Source organism: Rhincodon typus, chromosome 1 (genome assembly GCF_021869965.1).
Source record: "Rhincodon typus isolate 14 chromosome 1, sRhiTyp1.1, whole genome shotgun sequence".
NCBI lineage: Eukaryota > Metazoa > Chordata > Chondrichthyes > Orectolobiformes > Rhincodontidae > Rhincodon > Rhincodon typus.
In genome coordinates this window covers 59841738-59855338 of record NC_063332.1, presented here as the reverse complement: position 1 = coordinate 59855338, position 13601 = coordinate 59841738, and the positions used below count along the sequence as shown (strand labels likewise).

The window sequence follows — 13601 nt, the reverse complement described above, 5'->3', positions numbered from 1 at the left end:
GATGAACTAGAAGAGGTGAAAGGCCCAGGGAAGTAACCCAATATATTTCAGCTAGAGAGCAGATTGAGCCTTCACAACTTTAATAAGATCGTCATATTCTGTGCCAACTATGGATTTGTCCTCTGTTATCGGTGAGGCATCCTCAAATGTCACTGATTGTACTCTTGTTTTCTGTTGAATTAACTAATGTAGCAAACACACTTAATAAACTATCTGAAAATTCCCCATGGATGGTTAACTGCATATATCAAATCCTTAAATTTTATAATAGTCAATGATCTCTACGGAGTGGAAGTAATTGCACATGATTTGCTAATTTTGGATGTGGAGATACGATGGAAGGAACTATCACAGATCGCAGTCAAAGTCGGGTGCAAGTGCTAAAGTGTTTGCTAGAAGAACCTGAAGCTTAATAAGAAAATGATGCAATTGAACTTGATTGATTTCAAGTAAATAGGTCATGTACTGACAGCAAAAGACTTCATCCTGATTGAGATAAATTGGGAACTATATAGAAGTGCAGTAATCAACAGATAAGAAAGCAATGCAATGTAGACTTGTTCTTGTCTAATTTATCAACCGATTGGGAACCTCCACAAAGGCTCACTGCAAATGATTTGAAGTGGTGTGGGGTGCAGAATTAGAAATTGCTTTCATTTGCATCAAACAAATAACAAAAAAACCACCACTGCTAAAGTACTATGATCGCAATAAGTCACCCTTCAATGTGATGCCTATGAGATACTGCAGTAAGTACACCCAGAGTGCTAGTGCATTACTTAAACCTTGAAAAAGGCCATTATTCCAGGAATGAGCAAATACCAAATGAACAGGAAATATCAATTTGCAAGCATATCAATAAATTATTTGACTACTTTAAAGTTTATGTATGCAATGCATGTGCAGAGACAGCAGAGATGACAGACTGGCATGAACAGTTTTCCTTTTAGAGTCATAGAGTAATGCAGCATGCAAACAGGCCCTTCAGTCCAAACTAGTCCATGCTGACCATGATGCTCACTCAGCCAGTTCCAATGGCCCACATTTGGTCTGTATCTTCTAAATCATTCCCATCCATGTACCTATCCAAATGTTTTTTAAATGTTGCTATTGTACCTGCTTCAACCACTTTCTCTGGCAGCCCATTCCATATACCACCACTCTCCGTGTGAAGAAGTTGCCCCTCAGGTCCTTCCTAAATCTTTCCTCTATCACCTTAAACTTATGCCCTCTGGTTTTCAATTTCCCATCCCTAGGAAAAAGACTTTGTGCATATACCAAATTTATGCCCCTCATGATTTTATACACCTCAATAAGGTCACCCCTCATTCTCCTATGTTCCAAGGAATAAAATCCTGTCCTGACCAACCTCTCCTATAACTCAGGCCTACAAGTCCTGGCAACATCCTTGTAAATCTTCTTTGCACACTTTCCAGTTTAACTATGTTTTTGCTGCAACAAGGTGACCAAAACTGTACACAATGCTCCAAGTGAGGCCTCACCAATGTCTTATACAACTGTAACATAACGTCCCGACTCCTATACTCAATACCTCAACTGATAAAGGCCTGCATGCTAAATGCCTTCTTCACCACCCTGTCCACCTGTGATGCCACTTTCAACGAATTACGTACTTATACTCCGATGTCCCTCTGTTCTACAACACTCCTCAGGACCTTATCATTTATTGTATAAGTCCTACCTTGACTTGAATTTCCAAAGTGCACTCCTCACACTTATCTGTATTGAATTACATTTGCCAATCTCAGCCCACTTCCGCATCTGATCAAGATCCCTCTGTAATTTTTGATAAACTTCCTCGCTATCAGCGATACCTCCTAATTTTGTATCATCCGCAGACTTACTAATCATGCCTTGTACATTCACATCCAGATCATTTGCGTGAATAACAAATAACAAAGGTCCCAGCACTGATCCTTGTGGCACACTACTAGTGACAGGCCTCCAGTCCGAGAAACAACCTTCAACCATCACCATCTGCTTCCTGCCATTGAGCCAGTTTTGAATCCAATTAGCTAGCTTTCCCTGGATCCCATGTGACATAACCTTCATGACTAGCCTGCTGTGCGGGACCTTGTCAAAGGCCTTATTAAAGTCCATATAGACAACATCCACTTCTCTACCCTCATCCATTCTCTTGGTTACCTCTTTGAAAAACCCTAAAAGATTGTTAGACATGACTTTCCACGCACAAATCCATGCTGACTATCCCTAATCAGACACTGACTGTCCAAATTTTCAGGGTCACTGGCCTGTAGTTCTCTGGCTTGCCTTTGTTATCTTTCTTAAACAATGGAACAACATTAGCCACCTTTCAGTCTTTGGGAACCTCACCAATGGGTAAAGATGAAGCAAAAATCTCTGCAAGGGCCTCTGCAATTTTTTCCTTCGCCTCCCACAACATCCGAGGATGGAGTTGATCCGACCCAGGGGATTTTTCCACCTTACTGCTGTTTAAGGCTCATGCACCTCCTCTCTGGTAATATGTACGCAGTCCAAAACATCCCAACTCATTTCCCTTATTTCCTTAGCATCCATAATTCTCGCCTCAGTAAACACTGAGGAGAAATATTCATTAAAAATCTCCCCTATCTCCTGTGGCTCTATTTGTAGACAACCATGCTGATCTTTAAGGGGGACCAATTCTCTCCCTAGCCACCCTTTTACTCTAATAAATCTAAAGAACCTCTTGGGATTATCTTTAACTTTATCTGCCAGATCCATCTCATACCCTCTTTTTGCTCTTCTGATTTCCCTTTTAAGTGTTATAGTCATCTAGGGTTTCACTTGGACCCAGCAGCTTAAACTCAGTTTATGCCTCCTTTTTTTCCATCAATATCCCCTGTCTGTGGACACTTGATATCACACTTTTAAAAGCCTCCCATTTGCCAGTCATTCCCTTTTCTTCAAAAGAATCGCCCAATCGACCTCTGCTGGATCCTGTCTAATGGCCCCAAAATTGGCCCTGCTCCAGTTTAGCACCTTAACCTGTGGACCTGTCCTATCTTTTTCTAAGAGGAGGTCCAGTTTTCCACATTCCTGAGTAGGGCCCTCTATATATTTATTTAGGAAACTTTCTTGGACATATTTGACAAACTCCACCCTGTCTGCACCTTTTACACTCTGGGTGGCCCAGTCAATAAGGAGAAATTAAAATCTCTGAACAATGCGATTCTGATATTCTGACAGGTATCTGCATTCTCTTTACACATCTGGTCCTCTGGCACCCACTGGCTATTTGCAGGGTCTATAATACAGTCCCAACAGAATGACCATCCCCTTCTTGTTTCTAAGTTCTAACCATATGGCCTCATTTAATGACCCCTTAAGAATATCCTCTCTAAGAATTGTTGTTAGGTCCTCCCTTATCAAAAGGGCAACTCCCCCACCTCCCTTACTTGTATTTTTGTCATGCCTGCAGCTTCTGTATCCTGGAACATTGAGCTGCCAGTCCTGCCCTTTTCTCAACCATGTTTCTGTTATGGCTATAATATCCCAGTCCCCAGAGCCAATCCATGCTCTGAGCTCATCTGCCTTACCAGTCAGGCCCCGTATGGTAAAATAGATGCACTTTAATCAAGAATTCTTTTCCTCCCTTTACTGTGCCCCTGGCTATCCTGAATAGTAAACTTGCTCTCGATGGCTACTATATTTTCCCCTGATTTCTCGATGCCTCTCTCTTATTCAGAGTCCCACCACCTTGCCAAACTGCTTTAAACCCTCCTGGGTAATACTAGCAAATCTCCCATACAAGTATATTGGACTCCCTCCACTTCAAGTGCAACCTGTCCCTCTTTACAGGTCACAAGGGATCAAAGTTTAAGGACATGTCCTTACATAGACAAATGCATGGTGGCAAGTAGTAAGGGGATTTCTGGCTGAATTCATTTAACAGATTGCTGCAGAATTCAGTGTAATATAATTGTGTGTCTTGGTCCAGATAAAGGATTATAGTGCAGAACTGTAACTTTTAAAAAAATGCATTTTGCTGATTAAAAACATACTTCAAAGGTTTACATGACCAGGCCAATTCACAAGAAATACCGGAGTAAAAGAAAAACAACTTTTATACTGAACAAGAGGAGAGTGTCGAATAGTTATCAACTAGACTTTGATGGTAGACAAATTGCCATGGGGAATACATAATTATGATGATTTGCAGAATCCTATGCACCCACTATCTCTGCAGCTATTGCTTTTAGAATCCCAGGATGCAAGCCATCAGGACCAGGAAACTTATTTGCCTTTAGCCCTATTAGCTTGAGTTCAGGGATTCCACTTGCTTGGATTTATTTACAGCTAAACAGCTAATACACCTGTACAGAGTAATAGCCAGACAGAGCCTTTACCTAGAGTACCACAGTGCTGTGTGTCTCTGGCCTCTAGCCATGTGATTACAGATAACATCTGGGTGCTTGGCTCATCTTGGCTCGAAAGGACATCACTCTCAAGGTCGTAACAAAACCATATGGCTCTTGAGGTTCACCTAAGAAAAGACATCATCTATCTTATACTGACGTGTCCATTGTGCTCACCATATTTGATAATGATTTCTGATGTGGGTTCTTTGGGTTTTAATAGAGCTCAGGCTAGATTTCCCAGTAACAGTGAAACTATGTTTATTGTTGCACTGTACAAGATGACAAAGCTAAGGAGCAGCAAGCTCTCAGTTGTACAGGCTTCAGATTCTTAAAGTATTAAGATATGTCCCAGTGACATCATCACAGTTTATTTCAGGGGCTCATCTACAAAATCATCAAACCCTATTAGGAGGAACTATAGTTTTATTAATTGTAGATAAATAATTGTCAATGATCTGCTAGATAAAGGAAGTCAAGCCAAGAATTTGTGGGAATCTGAATGTCAAGAACATAGAACATAGAATATTACAGTGCAGTACAGGCCCTTCGGCCCTCGATGTTGCGCCGACCTGTGAAACCAATCTGAAGCCCAACTAACCTACACTATTCCATTATCATCCATATTTATCCAATGACCATTTAAATGCCCTTAAAATTGGCGAGTCTACTACTTTTGCAGGCAGGGCATTCCACGCCCTTACTGCTCTCTGAGTAAAGAACCTACCTCTGACATCTGTCCTATACCTATCACCCCTCAATTTAAAGCTATGTCCCCTCGTGCTAGTCATCACCATCCGAGGAAAAAGGCTCCCACTGTCCACCCTATCTAGTCCTCTGATCATCAGAGGTCAATCTGAGAAGCTGGGTTGAAATGTTCAAAGGTAAAATGGATCCTCAAGTGTTCCCCAATTCATCAATTAGACCCCCTACTTAAAATGACAGAGTAGTGGGAACAGAAAAGACGAGTGTCATTTCTACCATATGCGGAAATCCTATTTACTGGGCACTTCTTCCAAATATAGCAACTTGCAATATTCCAATAATTAATTGTTTACTGGTTGTTAAATTTCCTTAATGCTGGATCTTTTCACAGGTAGTTGGTCTGCTAATGAATTTTCCAACATGTATTGACTGACCAGGCATTTTTCCTGACTTTGGTTACAATTTCTCTGTCACCTATTCTTTTAATGCTACTTGATTTTGTTGCTCACAATTTACCAAAGGTTGCATGTCAGCCTCATACCTTTACTGAGCCACAAATGAGACTTCAGTGACCATACCTTCCTCGTTCTCAGTATTCTTTGACCAGCTCTGTGACAATTATGGTCACGTGGCTCTTTATCTTGTTGTTTCATCTCTCACCATCTGCCCTTTTGCAACAATCAGTTCTTAACTTTACATTCAACGCGACATAGTATTTAGGTCATGATTTGATAAAACATAAGACTTAGACATTTATACTTAGGTAATTGTAAAATTACAATCTTTCAGCAGAATTCTCTTCAACTTAATGTGTGGCAGCAGAGTATTGACTTGTTAAAAATACTACTTGTTGAAGTATATAAACCATCTTACAAGTCAGACATGATTTTTCAGACTTTCCAGAACAAGTCAGAACCACACCAAACGTTGTTGCAGAAAATAAAACTTACTGTCGGTGGTAATATATTTCAGACCAAAAACCCAACTTGGAAATGATCATACAGGTCATACTGGGCCTTTATTTTGGAAAGCACAAGATGAGTCAGATCAGAACGTCTCATTTACCAGTTTTACTTGCTTTTTCTTCTGGGATTGGCATGGTGAGAAGATTAACCTGTTAACATGAAACAGAGTTGGCACAGTGGGTCATTTTCTGGTTAGCAAGATGTAGTAACACATTGTGTACTACAGGGATCAATGCCAGACCCTCAACTTGTCACAATTTAGATAAATTAATTTAATGAAGGGATGGAAAGGATGAAAGGTATGTTTGCTAAATTCGCTGTTGACACAAAGATAGATAGGGAAGTAACTCATGAAGAGGGTATTAGGAGGTTACAGATGGATATAGATAGGTCAAATGCATGGGCAAAGTTATGTCAACTGGAATATAATTTAACAAAATGTGACATTTTGACAGGAAAAATAATGAACAAGCATATTATCTAAATGTTGAATGACTACAGAACTCTGAAACACAAAGGTATCATAAAAGGTTAAGATGCATTTACAGCAAGCATTTAGGGAAGCTAGTGGAATATTGTCATTTATCATAAAGGGAGTTGAATACAAAAGTAAAAGTTTATGCTTCGGATATATCAGGCATTGGTGTGAGACCACATCGAGAATATTGCGTAGAATATTTATCTCCTTATTTAAAGAAGGATGCATATACATTGCAAACAGTTCAGAGAAGTTTTACTAGGCTGATACTTGTCTTGAGAGGTCTTATGGGAAAGGTTGAATAGGCTAGTGTTATAACTGGGTGGAATTTAGATGTATGTGAGGAAACTTGATTGAAACTGAAACATATAGCCTCCCCACACATACCTGACTCTTAATTGTCTGTTGGGCAAATAGGGATTGGCAATAAATGCTGGTCTAGCCAGCAATGCACACGTCCCATGGATGAATTTAAAAAAGCTTTCTTGCAAGTAAGCTATTTTTCTCACGGTAAAAGATCATAGTCCTAAGACAATTCTATCTTTCATGATCTTTCAGGTTCCCAAGATTTAGCTAGAAATCTCAGTGCAATCACATACTCATCAATATTCTCCCTCTCTTTCCATAGCTTGGATGTTAATCACAAATTGTTCATACATAACATCAGTGAAGGATTTAATAGAGATCTTAAAGGGCTGCAAGATTTCCTCAGTTTGGTTTTTCCATTCCTCAGTAAGGTCTAGGGTGTAGCTTATATCAGTCTTTCCCCAGCACTGATAACAAAAGATTTGCTGTACTTTTGTGTTCAGCTTTCAGTTTAACTCTGGGGTCATTGTATGATTTTGAGAATTTGATATTTCAGTTGTATCTCAAATCAGATTCCACTTCTACAGGCTCAGGTACTGGAAAATTCACAGTCATACTGACTCACCAAACAGCACAGAGTTTCAGACTGAATTTCTAATTATTCCTTGCTGTTTCTTTTTGAAAATTCACATAACTGCAGCTGCACATTGGCATCAGCTGGCATCATGTTCCAAGTACTGCTTAATGACTTCTTGTATCATGCCTTTAAGCAGAAAGCAAATGCATCAGAGATCATATTGCAATGGCAGATTGTAGTGTACAAGATACAGATGCATTTCTCCATTGTTTTTTCAGATGGAGGGGTTTGAGGGTGCTGCAGCAGCTTGGGCTAGATGTGGCAGGTGGTGCAATAGCAAGGGCAGGGAGGTGGCCGCCCCACTTCCAAAGCAACCCTGTTACCCATGTCCAGTTCCTTGACTCCACTCCACATCTGACCATCATCCTGCACTGGTTTATCAGTCAGGCAACATGACTCTATCTTGTCTTACTTGGAACTGTGTTCATTGCAGTCCAGCAAAGAAGAGGCCCTTACGTTGCTATTGGTTTGTTGGTTTAACAGTATGGTCCCCCTTTTGGAGATGTTGGGCAATGATATCCATGAAGTCCTGGGTTCATATCCTGAAGAAACCCATGCTACTGTAAAGGGATGGGACGGTCTAATGGCATTATTTATAGACTGTTAATCTAGAGAACCAGGTAACGTTCTGGGACCCTGGGTTTGAATCCCACCATAGCATTTGGTGGGATTTTTGTTCCTAATTTACAGCATCTGCAGTTCTTTCAGTTTTTATATAGTATTTGGTGGACTTTGAATCCAGTAAAAATCTGGAATTAAGACTCTAATGATGATTGTCAGTAAAAACCCATCTGGTTCACTAGTGTTCTTTAGGGAAGGAAACTGTCATCCTTACCTGGTCTAGCTGACATGTGACTCCAGACCCACAACAATATGCTTGATTCTTAACTGCTATCTGAGCAATTAGGGATGGGTAATAAATGCTGGCCTAACCAGTGATACCTACATCCCATGAAAGAGTAAAACCATTAACTGATGGCTTAAGGACTCAAAAGGCAGTGGGTCAGGTAGACCCAAGATCAGCCTTCCTGCCCAGAGCTAAATCTGGGCGCAGGCTTTTACCTGCTTAAAAATTTCAGCTATGAGTCTGTGGCCTCTAGGACCCAAAAATTGCATTTATGATTTAATTAACTTTAGTCAGTAGATCATACTGTACAAAGGTGATATTGTCAGCCAGTGCTAGTATGAGTGTAAGTTTCAGCTGCTGGTGTATGGAATTCAAAAGAAAACATTTTAAGCTACAAAGATCACATTTTATTTCCTGTATAATAACATTTTGGCAACTTTAAACAATTTATATCAGAGCTCCAGCACAACACCTTACAATGCAATAGCTTACAAGCAACAGATAATTAACTGGAGTCAATTCTATCTAATGTGCAAGCAAACTGTGTACTTTTAATGAGTGAAATATGTAACCTCATCATGATAAATGCACTGTGGTAAAGATTTTACTTCTGCACCTGGAATCGGTAGATAATTGTGGATGACATGTGGATAAAGTGAACTTCTTCGCAGACTCTCCTGCTAGCTCCCTAGGTCCTGTAAATTTCCTCAATTTTAAGTAATTATGGTGAGGTGGGAATTTTAATTAGGAACAGGTTTCAGGCAGGCAGCAGGCAAGTTGAGAATTGAATATATCTGACACTATCGGATTGTGCTGTGAACATCTTGAACTCTTGGGACTCCTTTAAACAGCCCACTGCGCCAAATTCCTGGAAGGGAAGCCTCAGACAGTGTGCTTTGGACAGATTCAGAGCCCAATTCAGTAGCACTTCAAGTGCTATTAGGGCCCTATTGTCAAATGTATGCCTTAGCATAAAAGAAATACCCAGTTGAAATGTTAATGGTGAGAACCAAACTAGAAAATGGCAGTAGGCTTTACGCAGCTACTTTAATTTTTCAAGCAACCCTTTCCTTTCTTACCTTTTACAAAGAATATATGGAATCTACTGTAAAAATAGAAATTCTAAGCAACATTCTTGCATTTGTTCAAGGGCTCTACTGAATTCCCATTTCAGAGCTCACTGAAACATATTATAAATTTGATTACACATGTTCTTTGTCAATTTTAGGATTTTGCGGTTGACTTTGAGAAAGATGGGACCGCTGCTGGTCCTTTACAAGACCAAACTGCCAAAAGGACAGAGCTGAGGAGGGACATCGCTACATGAAGAATTTCTGCTTTCTTGGCCCCTGATAATGTGCTGGTTTACTGGATGGCCACATTGTGGATCAATTACCTTAAGTATGTAAGTGGAAGAGGGGAATGGATTATTCGGGTACGGCAGCTGACGTGGTGCCATGTTCTTTGGCTGCAGGGCACAGTTGACTGCTGAGGACACGCTTGTAGTGGTGCCGGGTCAATCAGACAATTACTGTGAGGGGTCAGGGCTAGCGGGCACCGATTGGTGCAATTAAGAAAGTTTTCAGTAACTATTCACATAAAGACATTTTTCCTAACCTCTTTCATTCTTTCTATCGTCCTTCTAAGTGTATGGTACTTCATTATCATCTTACCAATGAATGGAAACAATCTAATTTGACTTATTTTATGAAACTATTTTATAATCTCGCCAAGACACCTTTCGAACTTCGATACTCCAGTGAAAAAAGCTGGTGCAAAAAAATTAATAAAATCAAAAGCTGAGTAGGAAATAACATTACTCCGGATCTATTCTAGATTTACATTTTCCTATTTGAGTTACAGCAATTAAAAAGGGACAAGTAAGATGCCAACTAAATCTCAAATTATCACTGAATATTTCAGTGTCGAATTGTTTTCTTAATCCAGGAAAGATATGTCTTTGAGAGTCGTGTGTAAACACCAGGCTTTCGGGGTCGTCCACAACTACATCCAAAAGAAACGATTCCATTGAATTTTCCATTACATAACAGTGGACCTCCCGAATCACCCTGAAATAAAAGTAATACAAGAAAATTTTAAACAGTTGGATTCTTAATCTCAGCTGCAGGTTTGTCAATGTGAGAAGGGATAGCTCTTATTTAAGATGACCTGAATAAAACTAAAAATAAAGGAACTGTGATTTTATTTTTAAAATATGAATGTCATTCTAATTTACTACTAATATCCTGGCTGGCAATATCTTGACCTGTGATACATTGCATTTTCTATATTGAGATATTAGCTTGCAGGGTCATTTATGTCCAAAAGTAGCATGTTTCACTGTGTTGGCTTAAACCAGGATGTCAAGTATTAGCAGAATGGATTCCTGCCAACTCACATATCTACAATGATTATTAAACCTCTCATAATGGGTATTTTGGACAGAGATCCAGTGTTGTACTAATGTGTCTGGTTTATTAGCAGTCTATCCACTGGTAATGGATGGCTTCACATCCATTATTTTGAAATTTAGTAAATTTACCTGCATAAAGCATCACTACGGGCCTGTGTTACAATAGTGACTACACTGCAAGAGTACTGTATTGACTGTAAAATGCTAAATAATATCCTAAAGTCAGGAAAGATGCAACATAAATGCATTGTTTTTCATTGGTTGTTCATCATGATGTATTCAAATTTTGAAGTAGACTCAACTCAGAGGCATAGCTAACTCTTTAAGAGCATCATAAATGAAACAGAACTGCAAATATATAAGCATTTAAACTTCAGTTACAGAATGTGGAATCTGGACAATCGAACTCATGGTGTAAGTAAACGGAAAAAAGGAAAAGGACCTCATGAAAGAATGCACTGAGAAATTGGAATATGATGGAGATCATTGTAATGCTGGCGAAGAGTAGAGGTAGGAAGGATGAAATCATTGAGAGAGAACTAAACACAAGAACTAGAATTTTAAATGTGTTGATTTGTGAGAACAGCAGTGGGACTGGATGCAAAATCTGTAAACTTTCTGTCCCCTCACTGCTTCAATAATTGAGGTTGCAGACTTGCTCTCTGAGCCGATGTATTTGATTGCAGACATTTTATCACCCTGCTAGGTAACATCATCTTTTGTCTCCGGTGATTCTGCTTGTTGTTTATATGCCTCAGTTTGGTGGGGTGGTTGGTAATACTTCCGGTTTTGTTCTTCAGTGGTTTGTACATCTGGTCCAGTTCAATGTGTTTGTTAATGGAGTTCCGGTTGGAATGCCAGGCCCCCAGGAATTCCCTGGCATGTATCTGTTTGACTTGTGCTATTATGGATGTGTCGTTCCAGTTGAATTCATGTCCTTCTTTGTCTGTGTGCATTTAGACCAGTGAGAATTGGTCATGTCTCTTGTTGGTCACAGTGGATTGTACCCACCCCTGCAGGTCAGTGCATTTAGTACAGGAATCAAGAGGTCATGTTGCAGACGTACAGGACATTGGTTAGGCCACTTTTGGAATACTGTGTTCAATTCTGGTCCCCTTGCAATAGGAGTGGTGTTGTTAAACTTGAAAGGCTCAGAAAAGATTTACATGGATGTTGCCAGGGTTGGAGGGTTTCAGCTATAGGGAGAGACTGAATAGGCTGGGGCTATTTTCTCTGCAGTGTTGGGGGCTGAGGCGTGTATGGAATGAGCTGCCAGAGGAAGTGGTAAAGGCTAGTACAATTACAACATTTAAAAGGCATCTGGATGGGTATATGAATAGGAAAAGCTTAGAGGGATATGGGTCAAATGCTGGCAAATGGGACTAGATTAATTTAGGATATCTGGTCAACATGTACAAGTTGGACCGAAGGATCTGTTTCCGTGCTGTACATCTCTGTGACTCTATGACTCTATTACATTTATCCGTTAATCTAGAATTTTGGTTATTTTTACATCACAGATACTTACTTGGCAGGAATCTTTTGCTCCCTTTTTGTCACCAGCACATAGTACATCTTCTGTTATCGCAGGATGGTAGGTGTAATACTGTGCACACAGCATCCTGTCCACGACAGTTACATTCACTTGCTGCAATGTGTCTGAAAACTTTTCAGTTACAACTGAGGTGAACCCCCAACCTGCAACATTACAAATGTCTCCATCTTTGACATCAGTTCCAGTGTTAGGTGGGTTCAGGACATTCACAAACTTGTTCAGAGTCGCCTTGCCATTGAGCTGGAATTACATTTGAGTACATTCAAAAAACAATTCAATTTTTTAATCACAGCATTTACTATAGATGGTTATTTTATTTGCAATGCACAGGGGTAGTTGCTGAGTCTGTTTTGAGCAGCCAATCACCATGTAGCTCTGCCTGGGTGTTGTGTTGCAAGGATCTCAAAACTTTTCTCCTACAGCACTTTTTTTCCCAAGGAAAGGAATTAACCATTATACAGGCTAAACATGACGGGTGTTTTTCAGAATAGCTGCCTGGGTTTTCAATGAGGCAGGCAACAACAGGCAGTCATTATCATCCACGATATATATTGGCATAGGCAAAGAAACTGGCATCTAGGACCTGCTTCTAAAATAAAACGTAGGCTAAATGCCCATTTCAGAAACAATGCACAAAGCCCTGAATATACGAACCAGTCTGCCTGTATTCAGGAAAGCCAATACTGCACTGCAGCCTGACTGGTAACCCTGAAATAGACTGCAGCTGTTTTCTAGAACAAAATATTACATTTGTTAAAAACACTCCCCCGAGTGAGCAACCAGGAGCAACAGAAAAGTTTCTCTTGGATCTCATGAACTGCTGTTGGCCACTGAGCATCACACGTCCCACCAAATTCCTGAACCACCTTGTTTCCTCTCTTACATAAATGTTCCTTGTCTTTTTATCCTAGCCAAGTCTCAACATCACATCCACTTATCATTCAATGACCAGTCTGATGCTACTGAAGGCCGCATTGAAATTCAACAGCTTTTGATTGGCAGACTGCATCGGGATGTCCAACAGCAGGTGATGAACAGCCGACAGTCTTAGAATCCCTGCAGTGTGGAAGCAGGCCATTTGGCCCACCTAGTCCACACTAACCTCTGAAAAGCATCCCACCGAGACCCACCCCCATACCCTATCCGTGTAACCCTACATTTCCCATGGCTAACCCGCTTAGCCTGCACGTCCCTGGACATGATGGGCAACTTAGCATGGCTGATCCGCCCTACCTGCACATCTTTGAACTATGGGAAGAAATCATGGCACCTGACACAGGACAGACATACACGGGGAGAATGTGCAAACTCCACAT

The 13601-nt window shown here is 40.3% G+C and overlaps 1 protein-coding gene across 1 annotated transcript in view; it reads right to left on the bottom strand.

The window, feature by feature from the left end:
* LOC109917822 (plasminogen-like) overlaps window positions 1–13601 on the bottom strand; it is a 36543-nt gene that overhangs the window by 14590 nt on the left and 8352 nt on the right. The window contains exons 4-5 of the mRNA XM_048596669.1: window positions 12259–12525; window positions 10239–10386 (exon numbers count right to left, since the gene is read on the bottom strand). Coding sequence (XP_048452626.1) covers window positions 10239–10386; window positions 12259–12525 — 415 coding nt within the window. The remainder of the gene's footprint in view (window positions 1–10238; window positions 10387–12258; window positions 12526–13601) is intronic.